The sequence below is a fragment of the Geotrypetes seraphini genome, chromosome 3 (assembly GCF_902459505.1).
Source record: "Geotrypetes seraphini chromosome 3, aGeoSer1.1, whole genome shotgun sequence".
NCBI classification, from domain to species: Eukaryota; Metazoa; Chordata; class Amphibia; order Gymnophiona; family Dermophiidae; genus Geotrypetes; species Geotrypetes seraphini.
The window spans coordinates 100,356,313-100,381,087 of NC_047086.1; the positions used below are offsets into that span (position 1 = coordinate 100,356,313).

Below are 24,775 nucleotides of genomic sequence, written 5' to 3' on the forward strand. Positions count from 1 at the left end.
ACTTTACTGTTTACTATACTGCTGTTAAATCTAACTTTCATCGCCTACCTTATTTTTCTAGAGTATTTCTTTCTTTTGAAGATGAGGATTTGTAAAAAATTTTATTTTAGTGCCAGTTGGTATGCATAAGGTGCTGAGTAGGCATTATACCATACCATATTGTTTCTTACAGCCTGCAAATGTCAACTGTCCTTTTTCTTTTAAATCTTTCTTTAGTTTTTTTAGATCCACAAAAAGTGCAATACAATATACATACAAATAATAATTATCAAATAAGCACTTATAATCAATCAGTATCAATACACAAATAAAACTCCCTCTCCCATCTAACATTTTCCAGCAGGGAATAATACCAAACAAAAGGTATACCCACCCACCCTTCCCTGGATGTGTGGGTGCTAAAACAACGGGAAATAAAGATAAAGAACAACTATAACAACTCCACAAAAGACGTTAATGAACCCCAAACTAACTTAGTATGCCCTAGCATGTCAGCATTCATTTTCTCATACTTATAACTTAAGCATAAATTCGCCCACCAAAAAGTAAAACTAAGGCGATCCCAATTTTTCCAATTACGAGTAATCATTTGCTTGGCTATCCTGGTCATAATAAGGAAAAGCCGACATTTATACCCATCCAACAGTCATTCTTAATTGTGATCACCTTTAGCAAATGATGAGAAATCAGAAAAAGCTCATTAGTTCCATTCTTTCCATTCACAATTTGGTCTTTGTAGTATGATTTCTTAGCCTTTAAAACTTCCTGTTTATAATGTTTAAATCTAGCATGTATGTCAAAATTCTTCCTAAATGCTATTCTTTAAGATTAACATAGTAGATGACGGCAGATAAAAACCCGAATGGTCCATCCAGTCTGCCCAACCTGATTCAATCTAAAAATTTGTTGGATTTTTTTCTTCTTCTTCTTAGCTATTTCTGGACAAGAATCCAAAGCTCTGCCCGGTACTGTTTTAGGTTCCAACTACACCCTCCCAGCCATTGAAGCCCTCCCCAGCCCATCCTCCACCAAATGGCCATGTACAGACACAGACTATGCAAGTCTGCCCAGTACTGGCCTTAGTTATTCAATATTTACTATTATTTTCTGATTCTAGATCCTCTGTGTTCATCCCACGCTTTTTTGAACACGCATTCCAGGCATCCACCACCCTCTCCGTAAAGAAGAATTTCCTTACATTGCTCTTGAGTCTACCACCCCTCAACCTCAAATTATGCCCTCTGGTTTTACCATTTTCCTTTCTCTAGAAAAGATTTTGTTCTACGTTAATACCTTTCAAGTATTTAAACGTCTGAATCATATCTCCCCTGTCTCTCCTTTCCTCTAAGATATACATATTCAGGGCTTCCGGTCTTTCTTCATACATCTTTTGGCGCAAACCTCCTATCATTTTTGTCACCCTCCTCTGGACCGCTTCAAGCCTTTTTGTGTCCTTCTCCAGGTACGGTCTCCAAAACTGAACACAATACTGCAAGTGGGGAGTCACCAACGACCTGTACAGGGGCATCAACACCTTCGTTCTTCTACTGGTTACGCCTCTCTTTATACAGACCAGCATCCTTCTGGCAGCAGCCACTGCCTTGTCGCACTGTTTTTTTGCCTTTAGATCTTCGGACACTATCACCCAAGGTCCCTCTCCCCATCCGTGCATATCATCCTCTCACCTCGCAGCATATAGGATAGGACTTGATATACCGCTTTTTCTGTGTGGTTTACATGGGGCAAGTGACTTGCCCAGAATCCCAAGCAACTGCAGTGGGAATCGAACTTACAACCTCAGAATTCTGAGGCAGCTGCTCTAACCACTAGACCACTCATAAGAACATAAGAATTGCCACTGCTGAGTCAGACCAGTGATCCATCATGCCCAGCAGACCGCTCAAGCGGCGGCCCTCTGGTCTAAGACCAGAGCCCTGAGACTAGCCCTACCAGCGCACATTCTTGTTCAGCAGAAACTTGTCTAACCTTGTCTTGAATCCCTGGAGGGTGCTTTCCCCTATAACAGCCTCTGGAAGAGCGTTCCAGCTTTCTACCACTCTCTGGGTGAAGAAGAACTTCCTTATGTTTGTACGGAATCTATCCCCTTTCAACTTTAGAGAGTGCCCTCTTGTTCTCCCTACCTTGGAGGGTGTCCTTGGAGGTGTCCTTGGAGGGTGTCCTTGGAGGGTGTCCTTATCTACTAAGTCTATCCCCTTCAGTACCTGTTTCGATCATGTCCCCTCTCAATCTCCTCTGTTCAAGGGAGAAGAGACCCAGTTTCTCTAATCTTTCACTGTACGGAAGCTCCTCCAGCCCCTTACCCATCTTAGTCGCTCTTCTCTGGACCCTTTTGAGTAGTACCGTGTCCTTTTTCATTGTAGGCGACCAGTGCTGAACGCAGTACTCCAGGTGAGGGCGTACCATGGCCCGGTACAGCGGCATGATAACCTTCTCTGATCTGTTCGTGATCCCCTTCTTTATCATTCCTAGCATTCTGTTTGCCCTTTTTGCTGCCACCGCACATTGTGTGGACAGCTTCATCAACTTGTCGATCAGAACTCCCAAGTCCATTTCCTGGGAGGTCTCTCCAAGGACCGCCCCGGACATCCTGTATTCGTGCATGAGATTTTTGTTACCGACATGCATCACTTTACACTTATCCACGTTGAACCTCATCTGCCATGTCGATGCCCATTCCTCGAGCTTGATTATGTCACATTGCAGATCTTTGCAATCCCCCTGCGTCTTTACTACTCTGAATAACTTTGTATCATCTGCAAATTTAATCACCTCCACTCTTCTTACATACAGGTGTATTCACAAGCAGGACTCGCACTTGCACATTAGAGGTGTGTACGGGGACATAATCTGGTCCCCATTCCCATCATAGTGGAACCATCCTCTCACCATTCCCACAGTTTTCTTTCCCATACCCAATCTGCATTTAAAAGATCTTGTAAATTCAAACAAAACCTAAAATATGTCCTATAACTTGTTAAAATTTAACATAAAACAAAAAGCATTATTTTGTTAAATATGCAAGGAAAACATTATTAACATGGACCCTTGATTTTTTTTTGTTGTTGTTTTTTAAATTTTAGCTGATGTGTTGGTGTTTCAAGTTTCTGAGTCAACGTGTGTACGGGGGACAAAATTTGGTCCCCATTCATTTGTGATCTGTCCCCTCCCATCCCTGTGGTATTAATGACTTTGTTACCAATCCCATGGGTTTCCCGTTGTCGTCCTCATCCCCATGCACTCCTCTACTATTATATGAAACTACATTGGCTGCCCATAACCACTAAAATCAAGTTTAAATTAGGCATCGTTGCCTTTAAAATCTTGAGAGGAATTATCCCCGACTACATAACAGAATTAGCCATCCTACTCCAGGGTGCCTCCACCAAAAATCTCTTCCACTTAAAATTTCCAGCATGCAATAATATAAAGTCTACCAGACAAATTACCTTATCCACCCAATATCAATTAGCAAAATGCTAGAATCAACTACCATTTACACTAAGATATTGTGACCACTATCTCAGAAAACTTCTAAAAGCATTTCTGTACCAAGATAGTGAACCAATCCTGAAGTAACTGAAATGGTAACTGTAAAAGCCCATTTCTAAACTGTCTAATGCAACTCCTGGGACAAAACAAAGAACCAACGATGACCTACTTGTACTTGTAACTATATATTTGTAACTATGACCTAATTGTATTAATAGTTGTACTGATCTACCTCTATTAGCAACCTTATTTAATGTCCTTGTTAATATGTACATTGTAACTTCCTGGGTAACTGACCCAACCTCTTGTAATGTAATCCTACCTTGAGCTAAATAGGTAAAGGCGGAATAGAAAACCTGATTAACATAGCTATGCATATAATTTATAGAATACCATAAATTTTATACATATCACCGGAACTTAGGCACACACATTATGCTGGCTTTGTTGTTAGCCTATGTGCTTGCACCTAATTTTTATAGGTGCCTATGTACCCAGGTATGCTACAGTAGTATTCTATAATGCAAAACAGGTGCATACATTCCTTTATAGAATAGGCTCTTACTAGGCATCCTCTGGGCACCTATTTATAGGCACCCTATTATAAGAGGCTAAGGGGAAGCATTGTTAGAGCCTTCATGCAAGCGTTTAGTCTTTTATTGTGCGTTAATTCCCCTAAGAGGCCCATTTTATAACTATGAGCTGCTTACCACTCAGCGTATGTTACTTCTGGATATCCTGAAAACCAGACTGGTGGTGTATGTTCCGAGGACTGGATTGAGAGTCACCAAATTAGTCCAATAAAAAAATATCACCTACAACTTTTTTTGTTGTTTCTTATGTCTACATGTCCAGGTAGACAAACATGGTAGTAATCATTGCAGCTATCTGGATTGTGCTGCGTCCGGATGAGTAAAACCGATATTTCAGCCATCATACTGTGGCTTTGTTTCGAAGAAGGAAATCACCATAATCATAGTTGTTAAAGAACTCTAAAGTTGAAAATTCCTTAAAGCTCACAGATATATTCCTTTATTTTTTTGTTCTTTACAGAAGTTTGCCTTGAAGATGCTTGACTGGCCTCAGCACTATTCCTGTGAGAAAGTGCTGGTCCTGCTGACACATTATGACATGTTCGAGAGGAAGTCTGGTCAAATGGACATGAGGCAACTGCAGGCCATTCGGTACCTACATCAAATATCTTCTCTGTCACCATATGATGTTTTATAACATGTCGCAGGTTTATGAATGCAGAATGATAGCTTTTTTGTTGTATTCTTATTTTGGGGGGTAGGGGAAGGATGTGGATGTATAGCTACCATATATACTCAACTATAAACTGAGTTTTTTGGGCCAAAAATGGCCCAAAAATAGGGGTCTATATTTGGTTCCTGTACCCCTGCTAAGCTAACTGATTTCACCACATTCTCCGGCAATGAATTCCAGAGTTTGATTACACGTAGTTTCAAGAAATATTTTCTCCGGTTTGTTTTAAATCTACTACTTAGTAGCTTCATTACATGCCCTCTAGTCCTAGTATTTTTGGTAGTACTCCGCCTGCCTACTGTCTCAATCATGAAGTTCAAGTCAAAAATGAGATTTTGATATGTCAGACCTTAAGGGTATGAAGAATAATCTATTGCTGTAAGAGATTGGGAGAAAGTTTGAGCTCCATAAATGTTTCTGATTGGTTATTTCATGTTTTGATTGTTCATTTAAAATGTTTAACATGTTTGTTATACTTTCAGAGCAGAACAGATTTATAGATCGGGGAGTCTCTCTGTACCCTTCCTTCTTATGTGTTCCTATTTAAGGCTATCACCTGCTTTGAAACAAACTGGAGGGGGCAACAGAGCCCTCTGGACAAGGAGGAGGAGTTGAAAACCTGGAATGGATTCCTTCTTCACGGCTTGTGAGCATGGAGAGAATACCCTACTGTCCAGAATGACACACCTATCTATTGGAAAAGATATTAGGAAAGTAATAATCTGATCTCTTTTTATTCTATCCAGTGTACATCACTTGCAGTTGTCCACATAAAATGTTGTTTGCCATTTGGATGCCAGGTCTTCCAGTCTCTTAAGGTACTCCTGTAATTTCACACAGTTTTCATGTAATTAAAGAACTTTGAGCCTGAAAAATGGGATCCAAGATGGCGTCTAGAGCAGACGTTGAAAGGTGAGCTCCCCTCTAGCGCTGCTGCACTACGGGGAATACTTTTTCCCTTTTACCTTCAACACGGCTTGTCCACGGGATATTTGAATATTGCTGGCAGTTGTTCTCTTTCTCTGCTGGCGAGAGAATCACTGTTTTTTTACTGTGGGCCCCGAATGGCGCTGTGGACCAGGCGCAGAAAGTGACCCGATAGGGAAAAGGAAGGGTGCTACTCAGCCAACTCCTCCGGCGACTGGAACTGCCAAGCCCCTGGTGCAGATGACGCTGGACAGAAGACTTGCGCCTCAGTCGAAGGAGACGCATTCAACTCTGGGAGGGACGCCGACCATGGTGAACTTCAGTGATAATCGGGTTTCCCTTAGCCCGATCCAGGGACGAAGTCTTGCCCAACCCGGAAGAAGCCCTGTAGAGAATGTGGCTAACTGTCTAGCCCCGGAGGAGCTGTGGGAGGAGAAGGAGTGCTGAAAGAATACCCCACTGGAGCCTAGACATCGGCTTTTGGAATAGAGGCAGGAAACATTTTAACTTCCGTGAGTAACATTCAGTTTGGACGTTGACAAAGCCAGCAGTAGTAAATTTAGATGAACTGTGGAGGGCTATTGAAATCATGGACTCTAACCTCCAAAAGGCGATGACTAAAGTTCAGGCAGATTGTGTCTCTGTCAGTTCTCAGATAGGGGCCCATGAGAAAATGTTAAAAGAACAAAGAGATGAATTTAAAAAACATGAAGAACAAATTGTGCAAATAAAAAAGGTAGAAATGGAGATTATTGAAGAAAGATCATTTATTTTAAAAAAAAACAACTTGAATTTATGGAAAATAAACAGAGAAGAAACAACTTAAGATTGCTAAATTTTCCTAAATCTCCAGTTTTATCTCCACTTGAAATGATGCGTAGATACTTGAAGGATATTTTAATGATCCTGGAAGACAATCTGCCACCTATTACTGTGGCTCAATCTATATCCTCAGGGAAGAAACAAGATAGTTCAACTCCTGCTGACACGGAAAGAATGAATTTAACATACTTTCTGGAGAATTCCTTGGAAGTAGTCATGGAAAGGATTACTCTCCTGGTGTCGTTTGCCTTAGAGCATGACAGAGACTTGGTTTTTAGACTTTACTTCAGACATATGAATGATAAGTTCTTTGGTTCGGCAATTCAGATCTTTCCAGATATTGCTCAAGTGACACAGAAGAGGCAAAAATAATTTTTGCTTTATAAACCCAGAACTTTGGCTTTGGGTGCATCTTTTTTGCTGAAATTTCCGGCCAAATGTTGTGTATCACTTGGGGGAAAATTTTTTCTATTTTTCGAACCAAAGCAATTGTTGGAATTTATTTTGGCCAAGGAAGGGGGGGGGGGGAATTGGTGATTGGTCCATTAGCTACTCCTACAATTTAAAGTATAGACTTAGGGGTTGTACATCATTGTCTCCTGGGCTGCTCCATCAATTGATGCTTAATATACTTATGTATATTTTTTCATACTTATTCTAATGCTTGGATCGTTACTTCTTAATTTTGTGGACTAAATAATGTATATTTGTTTTCTAATTTTATTACATTACTGTTGAGAGTAGTGTTAGGTTTATTAATTTTCTTTGATTTTTGTATTGCAAGTCTGTATTCAAGTATTAATGTGCTTGTTTGAAAATTTGGAAAATTGAATAAATAATTAAAAAAAAAGAACTTTGAGCCTGAAAGTTCAAAGCATTATCCAATATCATTCCTTATACCTTTACATAAGTTACTACAGGAACTTTTATGTCTGGTATCAGGATAGCTGGCCTTTCATGGAGAGTAGAAGGAGCTTAGATTCATCTGGATTAAATTTTCCTGTTATTTATAAGTCAGTCCTCAATTGTAATAAGTATGAATGTCCTGAACATAGATACAGTCTTCCAGTATGAGATTTCATGTGTCATCTGCAAACACATTAAAGATCAGATCTAGTGACTGGATAAAGTGCAAAAGAGAGACCATAAAATTATTCAAAAGAGTATCCTCTACAGGATATCCTCCTACAGGAGACTCCGCGCTGCCTAGTAAGGCATTTTCTCTTGAATTTGTTAATTTGATATAGAGAGAGCCTTTCAGGACAGCTAAACTTCCAAAGGGAAGTCTGACAGTGAACCTGAAGGCGCACGAAGGGGCGAGGACTCTCAGGGTGCATCTGCCTCACTGGCTGAAGGTTGCAAGGATAAGAACATAAGAATAGCCTTACTGGGTCAGACCAATGGTCCATCAAGCCCAGTAGCCCGTTCTCACGGTGGCCAATCCAAGTCACTAGTACCTGGCCAAAACCCAAAGAGTAGCAACATTCCATACTACTGATCCAGGGCAAGATGTGGCTTCCCCCATGTCTTTCTCAATAACAGACTATGGACATTTCCTCCAGGAAATTGTCCAAACCTTTCTTAAAACCAGCTACGCTATCCGCTCTTACCACAACCTCTGGCAATGCGTTCCAGAGCTTAACTATTCTCTGAGTGTAAAAGTATTTCCTCCTATTGGTTTTAAAAGTATTTCCCTGTAACTTCATTGAGTGCCCCTTAGTCTTTGTAATTTTTGACAGAGTGAAAAATCGATCTACTTGTACCCATTCTACTCCACTCAGGATTTTGTAAACTTCAATCATATCTCCCCTCAGCTGTCTCTTTTCCATGCTGAACAGCCCTAATCTTTTTTAGTCTTTCCTCATACGAGAGTAGTTCTATCCCCTTTAACATCTTGGTCGCTCTTCTCTGAACTTTTTCCAGTGCTGCTATATCTTTCTTGAGATAAGGAGACCAGAACTGAATGCAATACTCCAGGTGAGGTCGCACCAATGAGTGATACAGAGGCATTATAACATTCTTAGTCTTGTTAACCATCTCTTTTTAATTAATTCCCAGCCTCCTGTTTGCTTTCATGGCCACCGCCACACACTGGGCGGAAGGTTTCATTGTATTGTCTACGATGGCACCCAGATTCTTTTCTTGGGCAATAACCCACAAGGTGGACCTTAGCATCCGGTAACTGTGATTTGGGTTATTCTTCCCAATGTACATTACTTTGTATTTGTCCACATTCAATTTCAGCTGCCATTTGGATGCACAATCTTCCAATTTCCTAATATCTGCCTGCAATTTTTCACAATTCGCATTCGTTTTAACAACTTTGAACAATTTAGTGTTATCTGCAAATTTAATTACCTCACTCGTTCCAATTTCCAGATTATTTATAAATATGTTAAATAGCACCGGTCCCAGTACAGATCCTTGCATCACTCCACTGTTTACTCTCCTCCATTGAGAAAAATGACCATTTAACTCTACCCTCTGTTTTCTATCCAATAACCAGTTCCTAATCTACAACTGATCTTTGCCACCTATCCCATGACTCTTTAATTTTCTCAGGACCCTCTCATGAGGAACTTTGTTAAAAGCATTCTGAAAATCTAGATACACTTCTCCCTCAATATTCGTGGGGGTTAGGGGCAGAGCTGGCCCGTGAATATTAAAAAACCGCGAATAATATTTGGGCCGGATTTGACCCCCACCTCCCGCTTTCCCCCGGAATTAAAGCTGTATTCCAGACCTGCTACGCCTCCCTCCCGCTTTCCCAGGAATCCCTTAAACCTTACTTAGTGGTCTAGCGGTTTTTTGGGGCAGGAGCGATCTTCCTACGCTCCTGCCCTGTGCAGATCACTCATAGGAAATAGCTGCCGTGAGCTCCCGTAGTCTCTTGAAAACCCACTAGACCACCAGTTAAGGCTTAAGGGATTCCAGGGGAAAGTGGAAGTGACATCACAAGGCAGCCGAGGCCAGCGCAAGCAGCAAGTGAAAGATGCTGCTCGCACTGGCGAACATTTAAAGAGGTACGCAGGGGGTGAAGAGGAAGAGAGGTGCTGGTGCCCCCCACGAAGACAGTGCCAGGGCGGTTGCCCCCCTTCTCCCCTACTTTTACTACATCACTAATCCAATATTTTTTTTAAAATCAATGCGTAAACAGCTTAGGTGCCACTCTGGACTTTTTGCAATATAGCAAGTGTTGTAAATAAATAAATAATGTGAGTGATTCAGGGGAATTGCAGGGAATCAACATAGTTTAGAAAGTAACTTACAAGTGAATTGAATTGATATCAATAATTTATTAGCTAGACTTTTGCAATAGTCATGCATTGAGCAAGCCAATGGAGCCTAAGATTTCAGTCCTAGGCCAGCCAGAACACTGCACAGCTTGCCCGGTCACTAAACTGCAGATCTGTACACAGAGATAGAAGAGCCTGAAGTTCATTCAGAATATAATTGTTTTTTAACAGGATAATCAAGACACGTGTTAGAAGTGGTGTTCCTTGTTTTGAAGTTGAATGGGAAAAGCCAGGTGTGTGAATTTTATACTTATATTTGTGTGTAATGTTGCTGTGTAGACTAAGGCCCAAATTTTAGAATTTATTAATTAGCTATTGCTTTCTTCTCTTTGAATTTCATGCATCTAAATGCCTTTTGAATAAAAACAGAGAATATGATGGCAGATAAGGCCCTATTTAGTTTGCCAATGTTACTCCTAGTGCTATACTTTAAGCTTCATTTATACTCTGGCTTTCCCCTCAATTTGCAATTTAGTTCCCCTCTGTATTTATCTCAGGCTTTCTTGAATGCCACTACTGTTTCCTTCTCCACCTCCCATAAGAGTCCATTTTGCGTTTCCAGCACCTTTTCGGGAAGAAATGTTTTCTGATGTTGCTCCTAAGTCTCTTCCCCTGTGAGCATTCTAGAACAGTGTTTCTTATGCTGGTCCTAATGTATCACAGTGAAACAGGAGATGCTACCTTCCCAAAGATAGAAAGACAAAAAAACAGTGAAGGCCTTAAGTATCCCCTTGCCAGTTTGGTTTTCAGGATATCTACAATTAATATGCATTGTTGGCAACATATGCAAATTTGTCTGATGTATATCCTCCAGAACAATGTTCTAGGTGAGGTCTCACTAGCATTCTATAGAAGCATTACCATCATTTTTTTCTCCAGGTTATTCTCTGTACTCCTTCAAGTCCCTATAGCTCTGGCTACCACTATTTAGCCACTTTGTGATCATTAGACATGGCCATCCCATTTCATATTGCTCCTAAGGATTCTGTCCATTATTGCATTCGCATATAAGGGCCCTTTTATTAAAGTGCTTTAAACACTTAACACTTAACACACAAGCCTTCTATGTCCATGGTGATTTAGCAGGGGCAATTCATAAAAAATCAGTTCATGACATTCAACTCCCTCAACACAGATCGTGTTTCGAGCATCTCTTTATCAAGAGGAAGATAACAGCTAAAAAATAGAGAACATGCAAAGCATATGACTCCAATTAAAAACAAGACAAAAAGTCAATCTCAATTCATAAGTTGCTTATTAACCCGCCCGGCCGTCCCATCGTGTCTTGTCGTAAATCTTTGTTTGAACCTTTATCCCAATATATTGATTTTTTTCTACAACCCCTTGTACACCAGATAAGATCCTATGTACGAGATTCTACAGATTTCTAAACACAGGGTGAAATCCCAATATCTGCCAATGATGTGCAATGATCTTTTGAAGCATACCAGATAAAGGAGAGAAGGGCAAGACACAAGTAAGTCTCTGATCACTAGTTCTCATGTAAGTGGATTTAGATTTGGAAAGAAAAAGCCATTCACGTTCAACACAAGAGGCACATTTTGCAGCATGTTTAACAATATCCTTAGCATATCCACGCTCACTAAATTTGTAAGTCATTCTTTGAACCTGATCTTTAAAATCTGCATTAGAAGAACAAAGACGCTTTAAACGTAGCATTTGACCGATTGGTATACTATTACATAATGTTCTTGGGTGATAGCTACAGTAATGTAGCAAAGAATTAGAATCCATAGGTTTACAAAAAATTGATGTGTCAAAACAGCCATCTTGATATGTTACCTGAATATCTAAAAAACTAATAGTCTTAGGGTGACTAGTGATCATGAACTGAATACAGTGGAACCTTGGTTTACGAGCGTAATTTGTTCCAGAAACATGCTCGTAAACCAAAATACTCGTATATCAAAGCGAGTTTCCCCATAGGAAATAATGGAAACTCGCTTTAATACGTTCCCAAACCCCCCTCCCGAGGCCAGCGGCGTTGCTCCTTCCCCCACTCACAAAGGCTCCCCCCCCCCCGCTCGAATCGGCACCCCCCCCCCCCCCGCCTGACCAACTTTAACTCACCCCCCCGTCTGGCACCGGCACGAGAATTGGCATCACTTCCCCCCGCTTGCAAAGGCCCCCCCCCACTCGAATCGGCACCCCCAACCCCCGCGGGAACAGGCACCTCTCGCCCCACCAACTTTAACTCACCGGCATGCAGTCCACAGGGCGGAGGGTGCCGGTTCGTGCGGGGGGGGGATGCCAATTTGAGTGGGGGGAGCGATGACGGTTCTCGGGGTGGGTGCTCTCAAATCGAGTCAACACTCGGTTTGCGAGACAAGTTTGGCGAGAATTTTTGCTCATCTTGCAAAACACTCACAAACCGGGTTACTCGCAAACCGAGGTTTGACTGTAGTAGTATTACATTGATTAAGATAGGTGAGAAATTCCTGAAAATCTGTATGAGAACCCAACTAGACCAAAAATATGTCGTCTATGTATCTTTTCCAGTACAGAATATTACAGAAAAAGTTAGAAGAATAGACATATTGCTCCTCGAAGGCTGTCATAAAAAGACAGACAATTGAAGGGGTCACAGATGCTCCCATAGCCACTCCTTTCTTTTGAATGTAAAACTTTTCACCAAATTTAAAATAATTCTTATTGATGACAAAATTAGCCATATCTAGCACTAAATTAAGGTGATTACCAACACCTTAAGAGTGACTAAGGGAGTTTTTAACTATTTGTAAAGCTGCAGACTGAGGTATACTGATGTACAGTGAGACGATATCCATGGTAACCAACAACACAGAACTGGCTAGGTTCCGAGGTATCGTAATCTGTTGGAGTTGAGAAATGAAATCTGTAGAATCTCGTACATAGGATCTTATCTGGTGTACAAGGGGTTGTAGAAAAAAATCAATATATTGGGATAAAGATTCGAACAGCGAGTTAATAAGCGACTTATGAATTGATATTGACTTTTTGTCTTGGTTTTTTTTTTAATTGGAGTCATATGCTTTGCATATTCTCTATTTTTTAGCTGTTATCTTCCTCTTGATAAAGAGATGCTCGAAACACGATCTGTGTTGAGGGAGTTGAATGTCATGAACTGATTTTTTATGAATTGCACTCATCACTTTCAATGGACTCACGTTTGCACTTTTTGCATTGGCACTCTGATTCTTAATCTTTTGAGAGATATGCGATATGAACATAGATGAACATTCAAGCATTTAGAAGGACTTGACTGCAACCAACTTCTTAGTTATTTCTACTGGATCCGCTTCAGCATTACGAATATGGGATCATGGCTACCTTGCTAACTGGGACTATGCTCAGATAAGTTTATCCTTTATCTATTTGAAATTTCTGTACGCTGCTGGTGTGGATTTCTAACTTTTCCAAAAGATTGATATGATTTTTCTTTAGTTGGTTGATATTACTTCTGGATTTTACATTTGTATGTATACATGTTTGTGTTTATATAACATTGATTTTAAAGATTGAATAATATGTATTAGGAATTATGTTTACTATGGGTTCTCTTTTGCAATTTAATTTTTTGTTATACTGGACCGCCATTTAACTTTGGATGATCACACAAATCTATTGACAAAAAAATGTTTCACAATTTTGTGGAAAATTCAGATGATAAAAAAAAATTTTTGATAGCGTATCATTTAGATTATTAGTACAATCCTCAATTTTATCAGTTCTTGCCTATTGTAATATAATATATGTGGGATCTAATAAAAAGCTGCAAAAGTATGACCATGTTACTTCATCTTATCGACAGTTGTACTGGCTGCCTTTTGAGACCAGAGTATTGTTTAAATTTGGTTGCATCTGTTTTAAAGTTTTATTTGGTCTGGCGTCTATTTATCTGTCCTCATGCTTTGAACGATATAAACCTAATAGGATTACTCAAGGGCAATATTTGTATCTTGCTGATACAAGAGATTTTTTGATAAATTGCTCGGTTTTCAGGCAGGTAAAATGAACTTATGGTTAAGCACCATAATTTCTCAGGCTCATTCATATACAGTGGTGCCTCGCATAACGGACGCCTCGCACAGCGAACGCTGCGCACAACGAACTTTATGTCTTGATTCGTACAACGAACTTCGTTTCACACAACGAAGTCGCCCGAGCTGCATCCTTCCGCGCAGGCACTGCGCTTAACTGCCCTCTCTCCGCCTGGCTCCCTCTTGCCCCCCCCCCCGACTCCCCGACACGATCGGGGCAAGAGGGAGCCCAAGCCCTCTTGCCCCCCCGACTCCCCGACACGATCGGGGCAAGAGGGAGCCCAAGCCCTCTTGCCCCCCCGACTCCCCGACACGATCGGGGCAAGAGGGAGCTCAAGCCCTCTTGCCCCCCCGACTCCCCGACACGATCGGGGCAAGAGGGAGCCCAAGCCCTCTTGCCCCCCCGACTCCCCGACACCATCGGGGCAAGAGGGGGCCCAAGCCCTCTTGCCCCCCCCCCCCGACTCCCCGACACGATCGGGGCAAGAGGGAGCCCAAGCCCTCTTGACTCCCCGACACGATCGGGGCAAGAGGGAGCCCAAGCCCTCTTGCCCCCCCGACTCCCCGACACGATCGGGGCAAGAGGGAGCCCAAGCCCTCTTGCCCCCCCCGACTCCCCGACACGATCGGGCCAGGAGGGAGCCCAAGTCCTCCTGGCCACGGCGACCCCCTAACCCCACCCTGCACTACATTACGGGCAGGAGGGATCCCAGGCCCTCCTGCCCTCGACGCAAACCCCCCTCCCCCCAACGACCGCCCCCCCCAAGAACCTCCGACCGCCCCCCAGCCGACCCGCGACCCCCCTGGCCGACCCCCACGACACCCCCAACCCCCTTCCCCGTACCTTTCTGTAGTTGGCCGGACAGACGGGAGCCAAACCCGCCTGTCCGGCAGGCAGCCAACGACGGAATGAGGCCGGATTGGCCCATCCGTCCCAAAGCTCCGCCTACTGGTGGGGCCTAAGGCGCCTGGGCCAATCAGAATAGGCCCGGGAGCCTTAGGTCCCTCCTGGGGGCGGGGCCTGAGGCACATGGGCCCAACCCAACCATGTGCCTCAGGCCCTGCCCCCAGGAGGGACCTAAGGCTCCCGGGCCTATTCTGATTGGCCCAGGCGCCTTAGGCCCCACCAGTAGGCGGAGCTTTGGGACGGATGGGCCAATCCGGCCTCATTCCGTCGTTGGCTGCCTGCCGGACAGGCGGGTTTGGCTCCCGTCTGTCCGGCCAACTACAGAAAGGTACGGGGAAGGGGGTTGGGGGTGTCGTGGGGGTCGGCCAGGGGGGTCGCGGGTCGGCTGGGGGGGCGGTCGGAGGTTCTTGGGGGGGGCGGTCGTTGGGGGGAGGGGGGGTTTGCGTCGAGGGCAGGAGGGCCTGGGATCCCTCCTGCCCGTAATGTAGTGCAGGGTGGGGTTAGGGGGTCGCCGTGGCCAGGAGGACTTGGGCTCCCTCCTGGCCCGATATTGTCGGGGAGTTGGGGAATCGGCGGGGCAAGAGGGCTTGGGCTCCCTCTTGCCCCGATCGTGTCGGGGAGTCGGGGGGGCAAGAGGGCTTGGGCTCCCTCTTGCCCCGATCGTGTCGGGGAGTCAAGAGGGCTTGGGCTCCCTCTTGCCCCGATCGTGTCGGGGAGTCGGGGGGCAAGAGGGCTTGGGCTCCCTCTTGCCCCGATCGTGTCGGGGAGTCGGGGGGGGGGCAAGAGGGCTTGGGCTCCCTCTTGCCCCGATCGTGTCGGGGAGTCGGGGGGCAAGAGGGCTTGGGCTCCCTCTTGCCCCGATCGTGTCGGGGAGTCGGGGGGGCAAGAGGGCTTGAGCTCCCTCTTGCCCCGATCGTGTCGGGGGTGCCAGGGACCACACGGAGTCACCCACCGTACCACCCGATTCGGGTAAGCGCAGGTATCGGTGGGTGGCTTATTTGCGGGGGGGTGCCTTATTTTACATTTTTTTCTAAAAAGGGGGGGGCTGTCTTATTTGATGGCCCTGCCTTATCATCGGGGAAACACGGTAGAAAAAAAAAAAAAATGAAGTTAAGTCCCAGTTTTTGCCGCTGAGACTCTGCCCTCTCTCACTGTAAAATTAGACTCTACTTAGTCTGTCTTTAAATTTAAAAAATGTGTGTTGTTTTAAAAAACAATTATGTTTTTAGATGTATCTAAATAAAAATAATAACCAAAAATTTATCTTTTTTTATGTCATCTTAGCATATTTTATGCTGCAGAACGAATTATTTTTTTTTACATGTATTCTTATGGGAAAACGCGTTTCACATAACGAACGTTTCGCATAACAAACTTGCTCCTGGAACCAATTAAGTTCGTTGTGTGAGGCACCACTGTATGTCCTTTAGGAAACTGCTAAAAACAGATTTGTTTGATAAATTTGTAAACTGATGTTTTAGAATCTTGATTGGTAATGCGTTTTTAGTAAATTGTATTCTATCTAATGTTTTTAGTTAATTGTATTTTTCTTATTGATTGTATAATTTTTTTACTGTATGTGAACCGCCTAGAACTATGTGGTATGGAGGTATATAAAAATAAAATTATTATTATTATTATTGATAGAGACATTTAAACACTTATATGGCATAAATGTGCATGAGGTGAGTCTCATTTGAAAGGAAGCTCTGGAATGAGAGGGCATAGGATGAAGTTAAGAGGTGATAGACTCAGGAGTAATCTGAGAAAATACTTTTTTACAGAAAGGGTGGTAAATGCGTGGAATAGGCTCCCGGTAGAGGTGGTGGAGACAAAAACTGTGTCTGAATTCAAGAAAGCATGAGACAGGCATGTGGGATCTCATAGGGAGAGGAAGAGATAGTGGATGCTGTGGTTGGGCAGACTGAATGGGTAATTTGGCCTTTATCTGCCATCATGTTTCTATGTAATTGATGCTAATTAGGGCTAATTAAAAGTTATGTGCACAACTCAATGTGATTCTGTAAAAAGTATGTGCCAGTCACAGTGTGTGAATTTGAAAAGGGGGCATGCCAGGGACATTCCTAAAAGTTATGCACATTGTTACAGACTATGCCCAATCTGCACACAACTTAGTTGTAGGCATTTAGGCCTGGTATTAGCTGGCCTAAATGAATGTGCCTAAGTTAAGTGATGGACATAGGTGCTAAGCACAATTCCATAAAAAATATAAGTGCTGATTGTGACCAAACCTAACGCCTATTAATGAACATTTCTGACAGTTGCAGCACATTCAGTATAAATGGGAGTATCAAATATATACATTTAAATTCTCTAGCATAGAGTTAAAACTTCTTCAAAAAAGAGAATCTCTAATATTTTAAGATCAATAGATACACTTAAATTAATAATAGTGCTCAGTGAAAGCCAATAAGAACTTTAAGGCATATGAGCACAGGACTCTGTGGATTCATTTTTCTGTTTTTTGTGGTTTTGAATTTTTGATTTTTTTTGGAGTGAATGGGGAGCACAAAGCACTTTTTGGACTTGAAGCAGAGCCCAGGACTTAACGACTATTCCAGCAGACATAAGTACTCCTCCTCTCTTATTTCTACATTGTTCTCTAGCCATTATATTTATTGGTAGGGAGGGAGGAGTGTGATGATATATTCAAGCCTGAACTGGTAGAGTCTACATTTTTACCCCCCTAGAGATCCCACATATGTATCCCATTTCCTTTTAAAATCTGGCACGCTGCTGGCCTGAATCACTTGAAGAGGAAGTTCATTCCAACGATCGACCACCCTTTCGGTGAAGAAGAACTTCCTGGTGTCGCCATGAAATTTCCCACCCCTGATTTTCAACGGATGTCCTCTTTTAAAGGTCCCTCGGCCACAAGAGGACATCCGCTGAAAATCAGGGGTGGGAAATTTCATGGCGACACCAGGAAGTTCTTCTTCACCAAAAGGGTGGTCGATCGTTGGAATGAACTTCCACTTCAAGTGATTCAGGCCAGCAGCATGCCGGATTTTAAAAGGAAATGGGATACATATGTGGGATCTCTAGGGGGGTAAAAATGTAGATGGGATACACATGGGGTATCTCTAGGGGGGTAAATTCAAGGGGGTGGGGTTGTTAGAGTGGGCAGACTTGATGGGCTATGGCCCTTTTCTGCCGTCATCTTCTATGTTTCTATAAGTCCTGTGCTCATATGCCTTAAAGTTCGTATTGGCTTTCACTGAGCACTATTATTAATTTAAGAGTATTTATTGATCTTAAAATATTAGAAATTCTCTTTTTTTAAAGAAGTTACAACACATACCACATGTTAAGTTTTTGCTGTTAGGGCAGGGTAAGTGCAAAACTTAGTACATTTTAGTAAAAGGGCCCCTTTACTGTTCTGTTTTGCATGTTTGTAAATCCTGGCTTGAGTGTACAGCAGTTTGCTGCAGGTTCTATAGAAGTAAATTGATATTAATGGCATAAGACAAAAAGAGCATTTGTTTAAAATCCATTAAATAAAATAGAAAAAGTGCTAGAGTAAACAGCAAATAATGATAAAAATAGAGAATTCCAGATAATAAATACTTGTTAGGTGCCATCGACTTGTATTCGATTCCTAGCAACTTGATGAATTACAGATCTAAAAAAGAAATCGGTTTTGTGCTAGTCCGGTAAGGTCCTCCAGTGTCATCCCCATGGTTGTTTTCAACATGTCCAGCCATATGATTGCAGATCGCTCTCTTTCCCTGGTTCCTTTGATCTTCCCAAATATGATGTTTATGTTTATTTTAAAAACTTTATATACCACGTATATTGCCAAAAAGGATCCAAGTAGTTTACAATACATAATACAAACCCATATCGAAAGGAATTCAATTCAAAATAGAAAAGGAAAGAACAGAAGAAAAAGGTGGTGGTGTTTTGTTTTTTTAATACATAATATTCCATAACAGTCAAAATATCAATAATAAAAATTAACTAATTAATAGAAACCAAAGAAAATTTTATTAGAAATTAAATGAATAAATAAATACAGACTGCAGTTCCAAACTCATTTCTTCAATTTAAAAAAGCCAATTGAAAGAAATGTGGTTTTAGATGTCTTTTAAAATTTATGTACGATTCTTCCTTCCTTAACTCTATGGGCAAACTGTTCCATAGCCGTGGAACTAAATAGAAGAATGCAAACTCTCTAGTTGAAGCAAGGTGGGCCTTCGAAATATGGGAACAGCTACCCTATTATCATTCAAAGATCGTAATAGACGCCTCGGTGCATAAAATAACACCAAGTTAGAAAGATATGATGGTTGCAGTTCGAATAATGCTCTATGCGCTAACATCAAGATCTTAAATTTGATCCTAAATTCCATTGGCAACCAATGGAATTTCTGATACAGAGGTGTCACATGATCACGAATATATGCATGGCCTAGCAACCAAATCGCAGCATTTTATACTGTTTGTAGGCGCTTCAGTTGTCCTGTTCCTATGCATGCATATACTAAATTGCCATAATCTAACTTAGATAGTACAAAAGCATGAATCAGTGTATGTAGTGATTTCTCATCCCAAAAATCTTAAATAGCTCTAAGCTGTCTTAATGCCCTAAAACCTTTAGCAACCACAGATGAAACCTTATCCTCAAAATTCAAGTGACCATCATTTATGACCCCCAAATATATAAAACTATTTACTAAGTTTATACAATGATTATGTAAGGAGAGATTTAATTGTGGTGTTTGTTTATCCCCTGAGATACAACATGCTACTGTTTTTGACATATGAACAATTTATGTTCACTCAACCATTTTTCTTTACTTTTTAGATCCTCTAAAAGAGGACCTAGATCTAGTGTTACGGGAGAACATAAGAATTGCCTTAGTGGGTCAGACCAATTGGTCCATCAAACCCAGTAGTCCGTTCTCACAGCGGCCAATCCAGGTCACTAGTACCTAGCCAAAACCCAAGGAGTCTTTCTCAATAACAGACTATGGACTTTTCCTCCAGGAACTTGTCCAAATGTCATCCGCATAAATATATGTACTAATTCCTAGTTCCTGAATACGTCTTGCCAGGGGGCTCAGAAATATATTAAATAAAACTGGTGATAGAGCCAATAATCTAATGATATCTTGATATGTTGATCTATCAGTGGCTACTCTAAAAGTACATCCTTGAAGAAATGCTGAAAACCAATCCCAAATCACTCCTGTTAGGCCAATCTCATATAGAAAGTTTAATAACAAACCATGGTAAACCAAATCGAACGCTGAACTAAGGTCTAATAATACTACCATGGCAAAATTCCCACCATCTAAGATTGAGTGAACCTCACTGTCTCAGTACTGTGCATTGCCCCAAATCCTGCCTGTCTTGGATTAAGCACAATTGCTCTAAAACTATCCGCTCTGTAAATTTTGCTAAAAAGCAAAGATTAGAAACAGGTCTATAACTAGCTGGATCCAATATATCTAAATCTTTATTCTTCAAAATCGGTTTCATAATTGCCTTTTTCCAACAGGCTGGTACCTCTCCACTTTTTAAACTCTTTTGTATCATGATCAAAGCTAAAGCTAATAATCCATGTCTGGAACTCGAGAGCCATTTTGATGGGACAGGATCCAATTAAACTAAACTAAACTAAACCTTAAGTTTATATACCGCATCTTCTCCACAGAAGTAGAGCTCGGCACGGTTTACAAGAACTTAAAAATGAGAAAGGGTAGGAAAAGGTTTACATAAGTTTATAAATCGAGTGGAAAAGTAAGGGAAAAGAAATTACATGTTAGAGAAGAGCCAGGTTTTTAGTTGCTTGCGGAATAAATGGAGGGAGCTCCATTGGGATGTCCTTCTCAAACGATCTTTTTCTTCTGACTGTGTGACCAAAATAAGACAGTTGTAACTTCATCATTTGGGCTTCAAGTGACATAGCCGGTTTGATCTTTTCCAGAATTGATTTGTTAGTTCTTCTGGTGGTCTATGGCATGCATAAAATCTTTCACCAGCATCAAAGCTCAAATGAGTCAATATTCTTTCTGTCTTGTTTCCGAAGTGTCCACTGAGAAAATGAATGCGCGGACAAGTCGGATCTTTGTTTGGAGTGTTATTTCCTTCCCTTCGAATACTTTGTCGAAAGCCTTCATTGAAGAGTGAACAAGTGCTATTCTATGGCGTATTCCTTCCCCGCTCCACAGAATAGCACTTGGTCACTCTTCAGTGAAGCTCTCAACAAAGTACTAGAATCAAAACCAGGTGGCATTCTGCTTTAGAACCACACTCTTTCCAAACCTGGCAGACTAGAAGTATTTCATTTTCTTTTTGACTTCTATATTTGCACTTGAACTGTGAACAACTCAGCCAGTCGGCTAGTCCAGTTAGGTTTAAAATTATTTTCTGTACCTTCATTTAACAGATCTACATATTACCTTTTTGGTTTTGTGAACAAGAACTATGATTTAACACTTAAGGTATGTACTTATGTTTTAGAGCACTATGTCTATGCAGAGGGCCACCCTTTGGAATCTCAGCCAGTGACGGTGGAAGAGGAATCTCTGTTTCGAGCTGCCTACCCTGACATTGTTGTACTTTTTGAAAGAGTAAAGTTGAATGTTGATGACAGAAAACATAAAAGTAAATGTTTCAGCCACTATTACTGAGGCTTTTTAGAAGATAAATGTTTAATTATATCACTGTCTAATGAAGGAACCACAGTAGTCCCAAAAATATGCTTAGTGTTATGAAAGTGTCATCTTGAGCCAGCTATTATGTTGATTTTCTTTAACTAGTGTTATTTTCAGCAAGTTGACATTGTACTTCCCTTAGAATCCATTGCACCCTTATTCAATAGCTTCTTTACAATAGGTATGGAGCAATTAAATTAGAAGACAAGATCTTATCCTTCTGATTGATATTCTAGTTGTTCCTTTTGTACTTATACTTTTATAGCAAAGTATTTTAAAGTGGATGGCGCATAATTCTTATTTACGCTCAGGTAACTTATTCCCTTTCCCCAGTAAATGGAGCCCATTTTTATCAGTCCTTTCAAATGTTTAAGCTTACTGCTCCTGGAAGGTGATTATTTTCCCTATTGATGCCATCTTGTAGTTTAATCCTATAATGTGGGTCTGTCTCCACATGGTAATCCTGATGTGTTTCTAAGCTATGAATTTAGGATTACTATTTTAAAACAATGTAAGGTATTCCATCTCTTGTGGTAATCAAAATTATGGGACACAAATGGGACTTCTTATGCACCCACAAAATAAGATGGGAATATTTGTCCTTTGGGTTTGAAAAGTAAATGATGTAATTGTACTTCCTTTTATTGCAGGCAAGAAGACTAAAATCAAAGGAAAGCAAATCTCTGAACTTGACAGTGTAGTTGATCAGCTAGCTCAAATGAAGTTAAAATATGAAGAGAAGGAGACCATTACCTCACTAGATTCTGAGGAAGATCTTAAAATTATTTTGAATGGAAGAAACCTACAAAAACCCCTGTCAAGCTGTGATGATTCTTCATATACTGTGGTCTCTTCAAGAACACCTGGATCACTACCAAATGCATATCCAGTATATGTGCTAGATAGTGCAAAGTCTACAAGAATGTTTGATGATCCATTATCCCCTTCAGTGCAGTTCAGCAAACAACCCCTTCATGTGTCATCACCTGACACCTCATTCCTAATCTCTGAAATGCAACTGAGTAACATTGATTGGGAGGCAACTTCATTTAGCTGTTCTCCTCAGATGCAGAGTCACATTAATCCTTCCCAAATATTAATAACTGATGAATATGCTGGATATTCATTTAATAACTGCACAAGCCAATGTCAATGCAGAGACATTAGTGATATAGCTGCTATCAGATCTGGTCCACGCATTCAGACTTCTCGCTGTAGTCCAAAATTTTCCTCTTCTGTTGATACCTCTGTAGTTGCACATTTTCAAACAGTGCCTTTAAAAGAGCGCAATCTTCTAAAGAATGCTTTCCAGTGTGGTACTTCACATCCTCGAGGCCTGTTTGCTAGTACAACAGGTCTCTTGACCAAACAGTCATTTGTGGAGAGCAAAAGAGAATCTTCAAATCCTGGGACAGTAGGTCTTCCTGTTCTTTGTTCATCTAGTATAGTGAATATCAAAAAAGATTCTGCGCAATCAGATGCACAGAAGGAGATGAAAAACTGTGAAGCAGCAAACATGGCTGTTCAGGCTCCAGAATATGAGAAACCAAGCAGCTCTGCACCACGGGCAGTTTGGAGTGTTCACCCAGGCAAATTCCTCTCTTGGGCACATGATCCACAAAAAGAGTCAACTGACTTCGGAAGTGGAATCGTGAAACCTAAAATCAGCCTGAAGCAGAATACTAAAAAGAGCGTCTGCCACGTAGGGTACTCTTCTAGTGAAGAAAGTGACAAGGAAGACATTAACAGTGAACTGCAGCTTGCTAAAGTTAAGCAGCGCAGCATAAAAATGAACCCTGCTCAGTGTAAGAAAATGAGCTCAAAAAAGCTGGGTGACAACGGAAGAGGGCTAGAAGCAAGCCAAGGGGCACTCATTGAACAGAGTTGTGATAGGACTGGAAACTGGTTTGCAGATCAAGATGCTGCAGTGTTGCAAACAAGCATTTCTGTGCATAACAGTTCAAGTGCAATTGTCCATTTCCAAAACTCCAAAGAAAGAGTCACAAGATGTGATTCACCTCTGTCTCCAGTCCAGGAGCATGCAAAAGATGATTCAGTCCTTTCTGAAGATAGTCCTCTGCCATTGTCAGAGAGGCTAAAGTTAAGACTACAGAGCAGTTGATGCACTAATAAGCTCTTGTTATACCTTGGCTTCTCATTCACTACTTGATGGCTGGAATATCAGGATTCCCAGCTGAGCTGAAAGGTGTTCATTGTCTTTTTCCTTTAACAGCCTGTGCTTTTGACTATTATGTACTGCCCAACTAATAATCTCTATTATGTCTTATTTCCTTTTTATTGTCTGAGCAAGTTAATTTAGATCAGGGGTGTCCAACATGCGGCCCCGTGAAGTATTTTGTGTGGCCCCGGTCGAGGGCGATGCAGTGTTTTCCTCTGCTGCCCCCGGGTGCTTACCGTCTTGCCGGATCCCTCCTCTGTCTTTCTGCAGCATTTGTGCGGCCCCAGAAAATTTTTTTTCAGCCATTGCAGCCCAGGGAAGCCCAAAGGTTGGACACCCCTGATTTAGATGATAGGGTAGTATATGGTTTTTGATTCAGAACAAATCTGTAAATTCTAGTTCTGTTGTAACATAATGACTGATGAGCATTCTGTTGCTTGTCAGAAACCATAATAGCAAGATTGCTTGCTGATAGAAAATGTAAAAACTATATGTAGAAGTTTTTAGTAACTAGTTTGATGATACTTTATTTTGTGTATATATATTTATATATATTTGTGTGTGTGTGTTGGTGTGTGTAGATTAATTGTACCTCCCCACTATTTTGGCTTATTTTAGATCTTTTTAGATATCAGGTTTTGAAACAGTAAAGCTACCAAAATTCATACATTTATGAGCTTGCCTATATCTGAAACCTATGTTTACTATTTTGGATTCACTGTTAAATCTCCTTTGTTTTATTCATTTTTTTAATGCACATTATATTTAAAAAAATTAATTTGACCTTTTTATAGCCATAGCCTATTATGAGAAATCACCTTCCCTGCATCCACTTGTTGTTTGTGCTGTATGATGTCTCCATTAGAATCTAATACAGATCAGCACAGCAGTACCTTGATTTACTTGAAATGATGTGTTTCATTATCATCCTCCTGGGCTAGGCCAGATCAGTGGGTTACGCACCTCAGCCATCAGATGACATCATCACCAGTATAAGGATTGGTTCAGTGCTGGAACTTGCCAGCATTCTCCGCTTCCAGCAGATGGTTGCTGTGTGGATTGGTGCAGCAGAATGGGAATACATTTAAAACTCTGTGTCTGATCTTTGAGTCCCTTAAGGGAAATTGGCCAGATCACTTGAAAAA

The 24,775-nt window shown here is 41.4% G+C and overlaps 1 protein-coding gene across 5 annotated transcripts in view; it reads left to right on the top strand.

The window, feature by feature from the left end:
• Positions 1-23,827, top strand: part of GEN1 (GEN1 Holliday junction 5' flap endonuclease) — a 119,167-nt gene extending 95,340 nt beyond the window's left edge. For all 5 annotated transcript variants that reach the window (XM_033937261.1, XM_033937260.1, XM_033937262.1 and 2 more), the window contains 4 exons: positions 4,564-4,694; positions 9,993-10,054; positions 21,258-21,401; positions 22,102-23,827. In XM_033937261.1, coding sequence (XP_033793152.1) covers positions 4,564-4,694; positions 9,993-10,054; positions 21,258-21,401; positions 22,102-23,573 — 1,809 coding nt within the window. In that variant the 3' untranslated portion in view covers positions 23,574-23,827. The remainder of the gene's footprint in view (positions 1-4,563; positions 4,695-9,992; positions 10,055-21,257; positions 21,402-22,101) is intronic.
• The last annotated feature ends 948 nt before the right edge of the window (positions 23,828-24,775 follow it).